General features: G+C 44.1%; 1 protein-coding gene across 1 annotated transcript in view; it reads right to left on the bottom strand.

The window, feature by feature from the left end:
- LOC126982592 (protein spire-like) overlaps positions 1–13,178 on the bottom strand; it is a 140,259-nt gene extending 127,081 nt beyond the window's left edge. The window contains exon 1 of the mRNA XM_050834766.1: positions 13,038–13,178. Coding sequence (XP_050690723.1) covers positions 13,038–13,050 — 13 coding nt within the window. The 5' untranslated portion in view covers positions 13,051–13,178. The remainder of the gene's footprint in view (positions 1–13,037) is intronic.
- Between the last annotated feature and the right edge of the window lie 328 nt (positions 13,179–13,506).

Raw genomic sequence — 13,506 nt, forward strand, 5'->3', positions numbered from 1 at the left:
CATATTCATGGTTTCACACACGCCCATGCACTGACTCCACCCACGCCCACCACGCCCACCCATGCACCCATCCTGAACGCCTCCTCTCCTCCTGCTTTCCCCCCTTTAATAATCATTAGTTCACCCACCCATTCCCCTTTTCCTTATCCCATACACCCAACCCTCTCACACTCTCATAAAACTCACTGGTCCACCTCCACCTGTGTATCCATCCACCTTGCCACACCTTCCCTCTTCCACCTTCTTCCGAATCTCCACACTTTTCCAGTTCCATCCTCTCGTCTTCTTCACTCATCTCTCCATTCCATTTTTTCCATCCACTTTTTCACTCATTCCACCCTTCCACATACCTCTCCACCTCTTTTCACTCCTTTCCTTTCTACTACCTTCCCTTTCCACTCCCTAAACTAATTCCATCTTCCACTCTCCATCCCCAACCTCTCACTCCCTCCCTTTTCTCCACCGCTCTATTTCCATCCTTTCCACTTTCCTTACTACGCCCTCCCCGCCATCCTTTCCATGATTTCCACTTTACACTTCCTCAAACCACTCTTCCACACCTTTCCCTTTCCACCCTCTCCACCCACCTAACCACACCTTCCTCCACTCACCCACTCCCTTTAACTTTCCATACCTTTTCCTTCCACCTCCCCACACTCTCCTTTCAAGACCTTTCACCCTCTTTATCTTTACTTTTCCACATCTCCCTTCCACCATCTTCACCTTTCTTACCTTTCCACCTTTTCCTCCACCCACATGTTAAGTCCTTTTCTCCCCCCTCCCTTCAGTCTCGCTTCGGCGGCACAAAGACACAAAACAGACCAATAAATGTGAGTCCTGACCGATACCTGTAACCCACATCCGCCCTGCCACACCTGCGCGCCGGAAGTCATTAAGAAGCGGCCCCAGGTAACCTTCGGCGCCACGCACATACAAGGCGAGGAATTAATTAGACCTGCAGGTAAAGGTAGGCGACGAGGTGGTGGTGGTGGTGGTGGTGGTGATGGTGGTGGTGGTGGTGAGGAACAAGAAACAGGGAAGTATTGCTTGTTACCTGAATTCTACCTCTATATATGACTTAATTAGATTACTCCTCTCTCTTCTCTCTTCTCTCTCTCTCTCTCTCTCTCTCTCTCTGGTGGCTGAGGTAATTGGTCTCGATGTACCTGACACACCTGTTCTCTGGAGGTAACAGGAGGAGGAGGGAGGAAAGAAGAAGAGGGAGGAACAGCAGGGAGGAGGAGAGACAGAGGAGGGAGGGACGAGAAGAGGAAGCCGTGATGTAATGAGGGAGGAAGGGAAGGGGAGGTAAAAAATGGAGATAAACCAGTCAATGTCACGGAGGGAGGCGAGAGGGAAAGTGGAGAAGTCAGGATGGAGAGGAAAAATTGTTATGAGGTGGAGGAGGTGAAAGAAGGTGCTTGTGAGGGAGATGTAATAATAATAATAATAATAATAATAATAATAATAATAATAATAATAATAAGAAGAAGAAGAAGAAGAAGAAGAAGAAGAAAAAGAAGAAAAAGAAGAAAAAGAAGAAAAAAGAAGAAGAACAAGAACAAGAACAAGAACAAGAACGAGAAGAATATAATAACCACAAAAGAAAGAAAAAAAAAGAGAAGTAAGAGGAAAAGAAGAAAAAAAGAAAAAGAAGGAAAGAATAGCACCACCACCATCACCACCAAGACCACCATCAACAACAACAACAACATCATTAACCTTCACCGCGAACACAAACAAGGAAAGCGACAAACAAAAACAAACAAACAAACAAACAAGAACTTGCAATAACCACTTCCTCTCCAAGCATCCTGAGCACCTGCCAATTTCCATACGTCTCCTCCTCCTCCTCCTCCTCCTCCTCCTCCTTCTCCTCCTCCTCCTCTTCCTCCTCCTCCTCCTGTTCACTTTCCCTCTCAATCCATCCAGCGGAACCTTAAATATATCTTCCTTCCCTCCCCCTTCCCTGTCCCCTCCCTTCCTCCCTCCCTCCTTTCCCCCTCTCCTTCCCTTCTTCCCTTTCCTCCTCCTTGAAGGACGAAAAGGGTCGAAGCTCCCTCGTCACGCCGCCCACACACACACACACACACACACACACACACACACACACACACACACACACACACACATACAGAGAAAGGAGAACATATAAAAAGGAGAATACAACAAATCAGAAAGAAAGAATTCATGAAAAGAAGAAAAGGAAAAAAAACAGGAAAATAACAAACATCCACTGAAGGAAGGAAGGAAGGGATGATAAAAATGCCGAAGGAAAAGTATCAGACAAACAGGATAAAAGGATAAGCAAACAACGTGAATAGAAGAGAGAAGCAAATAGGAGCGACTGAGACGGAAGGGAAAGAAATAAAGAAAAAAGGATAAGAAAGATGTGTCAGTCAGTCACGTGGAGGCTCAACAGGTGAAGAGGAGAGGAGGAGGAGGAGGAGGAGGAGGAGGAGGAAACATGGAAATAAAGGCAACAGAAAGTCTATATGTTCATTACGATGCTCCCCCCTCTGATTAATCTGCTCAAAAGCCACTTGGTTCCTACAGAGTATATGAAAGCAATTCGGTATTCAATTTACTCCTGACGCAGCGAAATAACAGGCGATTCGATTTTTCAATGAGATGATGGAGGAGGAGGAGGAGGAGGAGGTATGAGGGGGAAGAAGTGAAGGGTGGAAGAAAAGGAAGCAGAAAAAAAAGAATAAAGACAGGCAGAAAGAAAGAAAGAAAGAAAGAAAGAAAGGAAAAATGGAAGGGAGAAAGAAAGAACAAAAAGAGAGGAAGACAAAGACAGAGAGACAGACAGAAAAAAAAATAAAGAAAAAGAAACAAGAGAAAAAAAGAGTGGTTGAAAAGGAGTCGAAGGAGAAGGAGGCGCAGGCAGGTAAATAAAAAGACAAGAGCGTGAGAGGAGGAGGAGGAGGAGGAGGAGGAGGAGGAGGAGAAGGAAGAAGAAGAGGAGAAGAATGAGGAGACGATGTAAGGAGGAAAATAAGATGACCAGAGCGTGGGAGGAGGAGGAAGAGTAGGAGGAAGAGGAGGAGGAAGAGGACAGGTGAGCGAGTGCGTGTGGGAGACGGACAGACAGATGGGACAGGTGAGGGAGGACGACAGGTGCAGGGACGCTAACGACCACTCCAAGACGCCAGGTGGAGAGGGGAAAAAACGAGGGGAAAAAAGGTTCAGGATCTACGGTCATCAGCGCTCGCATTACGTGGCCATAGAGGGATGACCGAGGAGGAGGAGGAGGAGGAGGAGGAGGAAGGGGTGGTCGAGGAGAATGCGGAGGATGATGGTGATGATGATAAGGAAGAAGAAAAGGAGGAGGATAATGACGGGAAAAAAATATCAACAACAACAACAACAACAACATCAATAGGGGAATTAAGTAAGCGCGGAAGAAAGGAAAATGAAAACTAAAAAAAAAAAAAGAAAGATGACGAAAACAAAGACCGAGAAAAGTAAGAACGATAAGAGACAGATGAAAAAGAGAAAAAAAAAAAGGCGTTAAGGAATAGAAGGAGGATGTGGACGAGATGGTGAAGGTGGTGGTGGTAGTGAAGGTGGTGATAGTGATGGTAGTGGTGGTGGTAGTGGTGAAGGTAGTGGTGATAGTGATGATGGTGGTGGTGGTGGTGGTAGTGGTGGTGGAGGAGGTGAAGGAGCAGGGCAGACAGACGCATAGCAGAGGTAACGAGCCGCAGTCCACTTGGGTATTCCGCGGTGGTCATCGTGCCTTCACTACTGACTGCTATGAAGAGGGAATGATCGAGCGAGAAAGTTCCTTCTTTAGCCATAACTCTGTCGGGAACGCAAGAGTGAAAATAAGACACACGTGGCTAAGAACACGGAAGTATATTAGGTTTGTGTCTTAGGACCTCTTTGGAGTAGACATTTAACACTATCATCTCTCTACTTTCTTCTTTGTTTCCTTCTTAAGCCATAACTCTGTCAGGAACGCAAGAGTGAAAATAAGACACACGTGGCTAAGAACAAGAAAGTATATTAGGTTTGTGTCTTAGGACCTCTCTGGAGTAGACATTTAACACTATCATCTCTCTACTTTCTTCTTAGTTTCCTTCTTAAGCTATAACTCTGTCGGGAACGCAAGAGTGAAAAGAAGACATACGTGGCTTAGAATTGACAGTTTATGTATGTACCAAGACTTCTTTGGATTTTAATTTAGTACAGCTTTACGATCACTCCTCTCTTCTCTCTTTAGCCACACTTCTGTCGGGAGCACAAGTGAAAAGACGACACACGTGGCTGAGAACTGACAGACTTTTATGTATCAAGACTCCCTTTCATTTCTTCATTCTTCTTACTGTAGCCATAGCTGTCGGGAACGCAAGTGAAACGACGACACACGTGGCTGAGAACTGACAGACTTTTATGTATCAAGACTCCCTTTCATTTCTTCATTCTTCTTACTGTAGCCATAACTGTCGGGAACGCAAGTGAAACGACGACACACGTGGCTGAGGCTCGGCAGCATTTTAGTTTTAAATATTAGACCTCTTTGGAAATCATTTTAACCCTATCATCTGCTTTAGTTGTAGTCTTATATAATTTATTTTCAATCTTTTGGCCAACTTCCTCTTGCCACTAAAAAGACCGCATAAAAAAAGTTAAATCACCCAACAATATAGCTTAATAAAACGCATCCATAGTTAGGAAAAAGGGCAATGAAAGGAGGAAGAACGCTGAAGACTATTTAACACAATCATCTATAAGAACTTCAGAACTCATGTCTCTATCTCTCCCTCTTTTCTCCAAGTCATTCCCTTAATAAGCAATTCCTTTGAGCTCATTGACTTGGCACTGACAATTATTCAACGGACATCTTATACATTTCAGAAAGAGGGACGAAGGGAAAAAGAACGAGACGACGACGAAGAAGACAACAAAAGCGACACAGGGGAGGAAAAAAAAAGAAGACAAAAGAGAAAATAGCGGTTGGCGTGAGAATGACGGAGCGAGGAGCAAGAAGACTTTTGAGAGTGTGAAAAGAGAAAATGTAAAACCCGGGTACGTCTTGCTGTGAGAGAAAAAGGAGAAAGGGGGAGGGGAGAGGGAGGCATGGAGGAGGAGAAGAGAAGGGTGGGAGGAGGAGGAGGAGGAAGGGTATTGGTATTAGTGTATTGGCGCCATGAAGCTGAGGAGGAGGAAGAGGAGGAGGAGGAGGAGAGGCATGTCGGATTGCCGAGTGCGTGAGTGGAATCAATGTGGCATGACTTGAAATGTAAAAGTATATGATGATCCACCTCTTCCACTGCCTCCTCCCCCTCCTCAGTCCCCTTCCAAACGCACCATCACCCGACCCTCCACCTGTATTAAGTCCATTCCCCCATTCCCTTCCCATTTTCCATTTCCCTTCCTCCCTCCCTTTCCACCATCACCCCTTCCCTCTATCCATTCCCTTCCCATTTTCCATTTCCCTTCCTCCCGCCCCTTCCACTATCACCCCTTCCCTCTATCTCTTGAATAGTTAGACCAACATTCCCCCCGTGCCCTTCCATATCCCTCCCTCCCGTTCCCCACCCTCACCCCGTCCCTCTGCCTCGCGCATTGCAACCAACACCCACGTACCCACCCATCACAACCCTCCCTACCCACTCATCTTCCCCAGCTACTGTTCCATACCCACGTTGCGTTATGAATGTCAATGTAGGCCATTTACTCACTGCTCGGTTCCTCTTACTGCGTATATTTCAAAGTCATACGCTGCACTTCTTTATTATTAATTTTTACTAACTAATCTACACTGCAAGCGAATCGAACAAACTGTCTAACTTACTTATTCCATAACTCACTAATATACTGACTGGCTTAATAAATAGATAGCTTATTTACTAACAAACTAACCAACTAACTAACCAACTACCTGTCTTACCAACTATTTAACTACTCGTCGTCATCCACCAATCTAAAATCCCTTGAACCTTTCTACATTCTGGCGGCATATATCTGCTTAAAAGGTAGGAAAGGAAAAGGAAAGGGAGGGAGAGTGATAAAGAAAGGAAAAGGGGTAAAGGAAAGGAGTGAAGGAAATAAAAAGGGAAGGAGAAAGGAGGAGGTGGAAAGGGAAGAAAGGAGAAGGAATGAGGAGAAAGAAGAAGGGGGGAAATAAATAGGAAGAGAGAAGAGAGGTGGAAAGGAAGGAAGGAAAGAAAAAGGAAGAGAAGGGAAAGGAATGAGGAAAAAAAGAAGGGAGGAAATAAAAAGGGACAGACAAGGTTACTGTTCTCCGCCTATTTACTGGTCGTGTTCTGCTACTTTGCCTCAGTTCCTACTCATTCACAACCTCGTAAACCTCATCACTCAGTATGTATTAAATTTCCTAGTCGCATCCACCAATCAACATTTCCAACTTACCAATCAATAAAATAAATATAACATACAGCTCGTCGTCTGCTCCTAATTTTCTGTCCATCCACGTCTTCAACATCACTTCTCCCAACTTTCCCGTTTCCTATTTGCTACCCACCAAACCTCCTCCTCCGTCCACGCCGACCAACCTTTCACCTCTGCCCGCCTACCTACACAGCCCGGCCCACTTCCATCCCCCTCAGCAACTAAATGGTCACCCTCCTCATACCACCGTTTCCTCCTCCTCCCTACATCATACCCACCTTCTGACCGCCACCTGCCGAACCCACCTGACCACCTGTTGTTCCCTACCTATCTACCTGTCATACCTCTTTGCCCCTCCCTACTACCTGTGCCCCTTACCCTGTGACTCCTACTCCCTTTCCCTCTCTCCCTACGCGGCACACGCTCCATTGCATTCAAGGCGGCGTGAAAATAATTTGAAAAAGTTTACCATGAATGTTACAGAAAGTTGATGAGAAAACGGGAAAGTGAAAAGTGTGTGTGTGTGGGGGGGGGGGGGCGAGAGAGAGAGAGAGAGAGAGAGAGAGAGAGAGAGAGAGAGAGAGAGAGAGAGAGAGAGAGAGAGAGAGAGAGAGAGAGAGAGAGAGAGAGAGAGAATAATCTAATCCACCCTCCAAAAAAAACAGAGATCGAGCAAGCACAAGATGAGAAATTAAGACAACGAGAGAAAGGAGGAAGAAAAAGGGAAAACTGAGAGAAAGACAGAAAAAATGTGAATCCCCGAAAGGTCAAAGGTTGCCACTCAACTTTCCCCCGGCAGGTGGCGCGCAAGGTCAAGTAAGGTCACCCTCTCATGAAGCCTCCCCTCCTCCTTCCTTCCTGACCCCCCTCACCTGCGCCAGCTAATGAGACGAAGCAAGGAAGAGGAAAAAGGGAGGGTAGAGGGAAAGAGGGCAGAGGTGAGAGAGGGAGGAAGGGGAGGTAAAAGAGTAATGAAAAGGAGTAAGGAATTAGGGGAGAAGAGGAAGGAAAGATTACGAGTGGGGAGTGGAGTGGGAGATGATGGAGAACAGGAAAGGTATATAGGAATGAGAGGAAGAGAGGAAGGAAAGAACACGAGTGGGGAGTGGAGTGGGAGATGATGGAGAACAAGAAAGGTATATAGGAATGAGAGGAGAGGAAGGAAAGAACACGAGTGGGGAGTGTGTAAAATAAGATAGGTAAAATAAAGGAAGGGAGAATGGGATGAATAGATGAATAAATTGATAGGTAGATAGAGAGAAGGACAGAGAGAGGGAGAGATGCAACATGTAAAGGAGATGAAGATCGAGGAGGAGAATTTAAAGAACGAAGAAAGGAAAATTGAGTGAGAGCAAGTAGAAGACGAGGGAGAAAGGAGGGAGGGAGAGGGAGGGGGAGAGAGGGGGGATGGGGAGGAAGGATATGACCTCTTTTTTTTGTTGGTCACTTGGAGACAAGCAATGAAAGTAAACATAGAATAGTGTGTGTGTGTGTGTGTGTGTGTGTGTGTGTGTGTGTGTGTGTGTGTGTGTGTGTGTGTGTGTGTGTGTGTGTGTGTGAGCCCCGCTGGCGGCATAACCTCCCACTTTCACTGGCATCCAACCAAGAGACGCACGCGCGTGCTTACACACACACACACACACACACACACACACACACACACACACACACACACACACACACACACACACACACATGCCGCCACTCCATCATTCACCTGTTCTTCAATTTACTGAAAGTGACGGTTGTTGGAGGTGACACTGATATTACCACTCTTCTCATTTTCATTATTATTATTATTATTATTATTATTATTATTATTATTATTATTATTATTATTATTATTATCATCATTAGATGTAGTAGTATCATTATCATCTTTATATTTCTTCTTATCTATTCAATCTTTACATTTCCTTTCCAATATCTCTTCGTAAACAATGCCTCAAAGAAATATGTTAACAATGACATCGGCAGCATAATCAGCGGTAACAAAAAGAACAACAACAACAACAACAACAACAACAACAACTACTACTACTACTACTACTACTACTACTACTACTACTACTACTACTACTTCTTCTTCTTCCTCTATTACTGATACAACTAGTAGATGCGTTTTCTTAATAATGAAAACGACGACGAAATTATCATTTTCAAAAGCACCGACACCGACACGTTCTGTGGCAACAACAACAACAACAACAATAACAACACCAGCAACAATTATATACAACCATTACTACACAAACCAAAAAAATATAAAAGAAAAAAAAACATTCGGTTACCTCAAAAATACGGTAATATCTTTTTTTTACGAGTGGAACACAACACTTATCATAATAGAAAAGACAAGAAAGCGAATTCCCGGATAAAAAAAAAAAAAAAAACCGCAAAACATCACTCCACTAAAGAGATACAAGACATTAAACACGACAATGAACCAAGAAACACACACACACACACACACACACACACACACACACACACACACTGCCCCAGCTTTCTCCACTAAACCATAACGTTAGTACGGCCAAGCAATGAAGGAGGGAGGGAGGGAGGGAAGGGGGAAGGAAGGGAGGGAAGGAGGGAGGGAGGAAGGAAGGGAGGGAGGGAGAGAAAAGAGAAATAGTGTTGGAATGGAAGGGGAGGGTGGAGGAGGAGGAGGAGGAGGGAGAGATAAAGGAAAGTAGGGGAGAGAGAGAGAGAGAGAGAGAGAGAGAGAGAGAGAGAGAGAGAGAGAGAGAGAGAGAGAGAGAGAGAGAGTACAAGGGAAACTAAAGAAACTCAGAATACGAAGTAAATTAAGATAAGAAAATTAATGAGAACAGTGAAAGTTGTAAAGAAAGTATGAAAAAAAAGTCCATGATATTTTTTCCCCTTTATTGGCGCACACGTGACGCGGCACACACACACACACACACACACACACACACACACACGACAATGTATACAAAAGATAATGCCGTGTAAAGAGGGGAAAACATGAAGGCGAATGATTTTTTTCGACTCTCTCTCTCTCTCTCTCTCTCTCGGCCATGCCACCTACCTACCTACCTTTCACCTTTCTTTCTCCACCCAACCCAACACTTGCCCGCGTCCTTTCTCTCCCTCCCTCCCTCCCTCCTTTCTTCCCTCCCTCTGGCCAGATGGAGAGTTGGAGGCGAGGAGGGAGGGAAGGAGGGATGCTGCCGCTGACCTCCCCTCCTCTCCCTCCCCCGCCCCCCTCGTGACCCCTGCACTGCCCCCTCCTCACCTTACTCCACCAGTTGCTCTCTTAATCTCTTCAGCTACTACTACTACTACTACTACTACTACTACTACTACTACTTCTACTGCCACCCTCCCCCCCTTTTTTCTCTCTTAGTCTCAATTTTTTTTTTCCTTTTCACTTGATTCTTTTCGCAGCGTGATAGCCTTTTTTGCTTGAGGATTTCTCTCTCTCTCTCTCTCTCTCTCTCTCTCTCTCTCTCTCTCTCTCTCTCTCTCTCTCTCTCTCTCTTAATCCTTTCTCTCTCCCATTCCGTCCTTGCAAAGTTATCTCCTTCCCACACACATTTCTCCTACCACTCCTTTTTTTCCTCCGTCCTTCCTTCCCAGCCTCCCTCCTTCCCTCCCAGCTTCTCTCCCTCCCTGCCTCCAACGCTCAGATCAGATAGTTCAGTGGAAGATTTATGCAGCTTGATCGGTGGCTGGCTCTTAAACAGGAGGGAAAAGGTCGTAACAAATGTCGAAGCAGTGAGTTGTTGGTGTTAGTGGCAGGGTGACGCAAAGTGCAGTTATGGGGCCTACTCAGTTTTCCTTCCATATGTGATTTAAATGGTTAAGTTTCGGTTATGATAGAAAATGGTGGTGGAACAGGCTTGTGAAAGAGAATGAGAGATAAGAGTAGTGGCGGTATTGGCTATTACTTTGAGGGTTTGGCAAGAATAATGAAATGCATGTAGGAAGATATTTTATAATCGTGTCATAATTTTTTGGTCTTGGAGAATTAAAGGGAGAGTCTATATGGGCAACACTCTTTAATGGTCCCTCTTTTCCTCACTTCCTACTAACACTTCATACTGTGGCTTTAAATGATGATAAAAAATAAAACTATACAGAAATTCCTCTTTTAGACACATAATTCTAAATCGTGACCTCTTGCCACTCCCGCCCATCCTCCTGCTTTCCTCTTCATGAACATATATACACGGCACTCTGAAGTATTGGTCCTATTCATTACACTATCAGAAGCCCAGGTATCGCGAGGCCTAACAGGTTAATTGGTGTTACTGATACATCTCTTCGTTCAGTTTGCATACGTCGACAATGGAGAGTTAATGTCCATATTTTTTACGCTATCTTAATCTCATACGTCTAAAGTATTGACAGAGTTATTAGTATTAAGGTCGTTGATACCATTCCTCGTTCAGTTTGTTAATCGATAAAGGTGAATTAATGTCCTTATATATTACGCTATCTAAAGCTCAGGGGTCTCAAGAATTACCTGGACATTTAGGTAATTGGATAGATTTTCCTCTTTCGGTATGTGACGTCGAGGCTTTTACTAACTTCTCTATTTATAACATTACCTAAAGCTCATAACTGCCAAGTGTTGGTTTTACTCACACAATTCTTCCCTCGCTCCGTCCATCGAGAGGGGCAAATTAAAGCACTTACGTCATCCATAATCTAGAGCTCAGGTATCGCGAGTATTAACAGGCTCATTAAGGTTACTGATACACCGGGTGAGGAGGCTCGTTATCAGGCACGACACACCTTGTTACCTGCCCGACGAAGGTGTGTTTGCCCTCCTCTGCTCCCTCATTTATCTTACCTTTCTCCTTTCTCACCTGTACTGTTACTAACTTTTACACGCCCATTCAACCCCAATCTATTTTCCGTCCCTTCCCACCCCTCCTCCTCCGCCTCTTCTTCCTCCTCCTCCTCCTCCTGCCCTAATACAGTTAGTCAATATTTCCTCGCGTCTCATCCCATTAAAACTCGCCCTAAGCACCTGAGACGATTAATTAACCACCTGAGTACCTTGAGAGAGAGAGAGAGAGAGAGAGAGAGAGAGAGAGAGAGAGAGAGAGAGAGAGAGAGAGAGAGAGAATTACTTACATACCATAAACTTTATAACACATGTATCCAAGCATCTCCTACACCTCTCCTCCCTCCCTCTCCCTCTCCCTATCAATCCTCTAGCTCTCCCTCTCCCTCTCTCTCCCTCCAGGTTTGCCGGGGGGGCGGAAGTGACGTGGCGGGCGTGGGAAACAAGGACAACAAAGAGGAGGAAAAAAGTTGCCCACACCAATATCCTTTCCTTTGTGGACTGTTGTTGTTGTTTTTACTATCGTTATCATTATTATTATCATTATTACCATTGTGTTTTATTATCATTTTGTCTTCTTTGTCGTCATCGTCTTCCATTATAATTGTTCTTTTTGATTATCATTATTTTTTTCATGTTTGTCTTTATCATCTTTCATTTTAATTATTTTTGTTATTATTATCATCATCATCATCATCATTATCATTACGAGAAATATGAAGGAGTGTATCTTGGAAATTTATGAAGATGAAGGAAAATATCAGACAGTTGGACGAAGAAAACACGAAACAAAAAAAAGATCTAATTACACGTAAACTCCAAACGGAAGCAGAGAAAATAAAAACAAAAAAGAATCTGAAAAACCAATAAATGAAGATAGAAAAACAAACTTACCAACGACTGCAGTTCAACCCTTCTCTGTACACGTGGATATATAAACCAATGACACGAGATGACAAAAAAAAGAAGCAGGAGAAACAAGAAAATACCTGTCAATTATACACCTGTGGAGGGGACTGACAGGTGAGAAATAAAGGTCCAGATTCTTAAACGTATCGAGCTCTCATTAACACTATTTCTCAAGGCCATAGAGAAGATTAAGAGGGTTTTCATGGGTGACTTTCCCGTTCATGGTGCAGTAGGATTCATGTCAAACTTTTGCTCTATTAATCTCTCTATACATAAATATTCTTCCCATTCTTACGGTGTCATTTAGTTGTGCTGATTTCCCCTCTCTCCTTTCCATCATTATAATTTTGCTTTTCATTTAGACTCTATTCACATTTACTATTCTATTTTGGTTTATTAATCTTTCTACGCATAAAATTCTTCAAAAAAGTTCTTCCCATTCTTACGGTGTCATTTTGTTGTGCTAATTCCCCCTCTCTCCTTTCCATCATTAAAATTTTGCTTCTCATTTAGACTATTCACATTTACTATTCTGTTTTGCTTTATTAATCTTTCTACGCATAAAATTCTACAAAAAGTTCTTCCCATTCTTCTATCATACTTTTATTGTGCTCGGGTCCCTCCTTTCCAATATTAAAATTTCGCCTCTCATTGCACTATTTTCACATTTAGAAAAACAGTCCATGAAAATCCAAACAAATTCTACAAGAGGCTTTCAAACAGGCGAACTGAGACACCGATACATTTAAGAATACTGAACAAAAACAGATGTGAAAACACGGCGAAAGGGATGTCCTGGCGCCCGTTGTGAAAGCTTAAACAGACCTTAAGGAGAGGGGGCGAAGGGGGTCAATTAAGGGGGCGTGAAGGGAGGCTTAAGGGGCGTGAGGGGAAAGGCGTCAAGGGGGTCCTGCGAGTGGGCGGTGAGGAGCTTCGAGTCACTCACCTGCCGAGGTCATGAGGTCGATGAGGTGGTTGAGGGAGGGCGAGAGGTCACGCTCCTCGTCGTTGGCCAGACTGAAGTCCAGCGCGCGGTACAGCAGCACGCCGAGCTCCGACACCAGCTGTGGGAGAAGGAAGACGTGGTGAGGAAACAGGACCAAGAGAATCACTTAACAATTCTCACTTTTCACTTTGATGGAGCAGATTATATAAGTTTATTTTATTAGTATTTTGCCCTTGACTGTCTCCTCTACAATGGAAAAGATAAAGACTAATACATAGCTGCCGGAGAAGAGAGAGGAAGAGGTGAGGAAACAACCGAGAAAATTAACTTAACACTTTCCACTTGTTGTTCTTATGCGGGCTTTTTTATTAGTATTTTGCCCTTGACTGTCTCCTCAACCATAGAAAAATAAAGACTAATACGTAGCTGCCGGAGAAGAGAGAGGAAGGGGTGAGGAAACGACCGAGAA

This window comes from Eriocheir sinensis, chromosome 51, assembly GCF_024679095.1.
Source record: "Eriocheir sinensis breed Jianghai 21 chromosome 51, ASM2467909v1, whole genome shotgun sequence".
In the NCBI taxonomy this organism is placed as follows: domain Eukaryota; kingdom Metazoa; phylum Arthropoda; class Malacostraca; order Decapoda; family Varunidae; genus Eriocheir; species Eriocheir sinensis.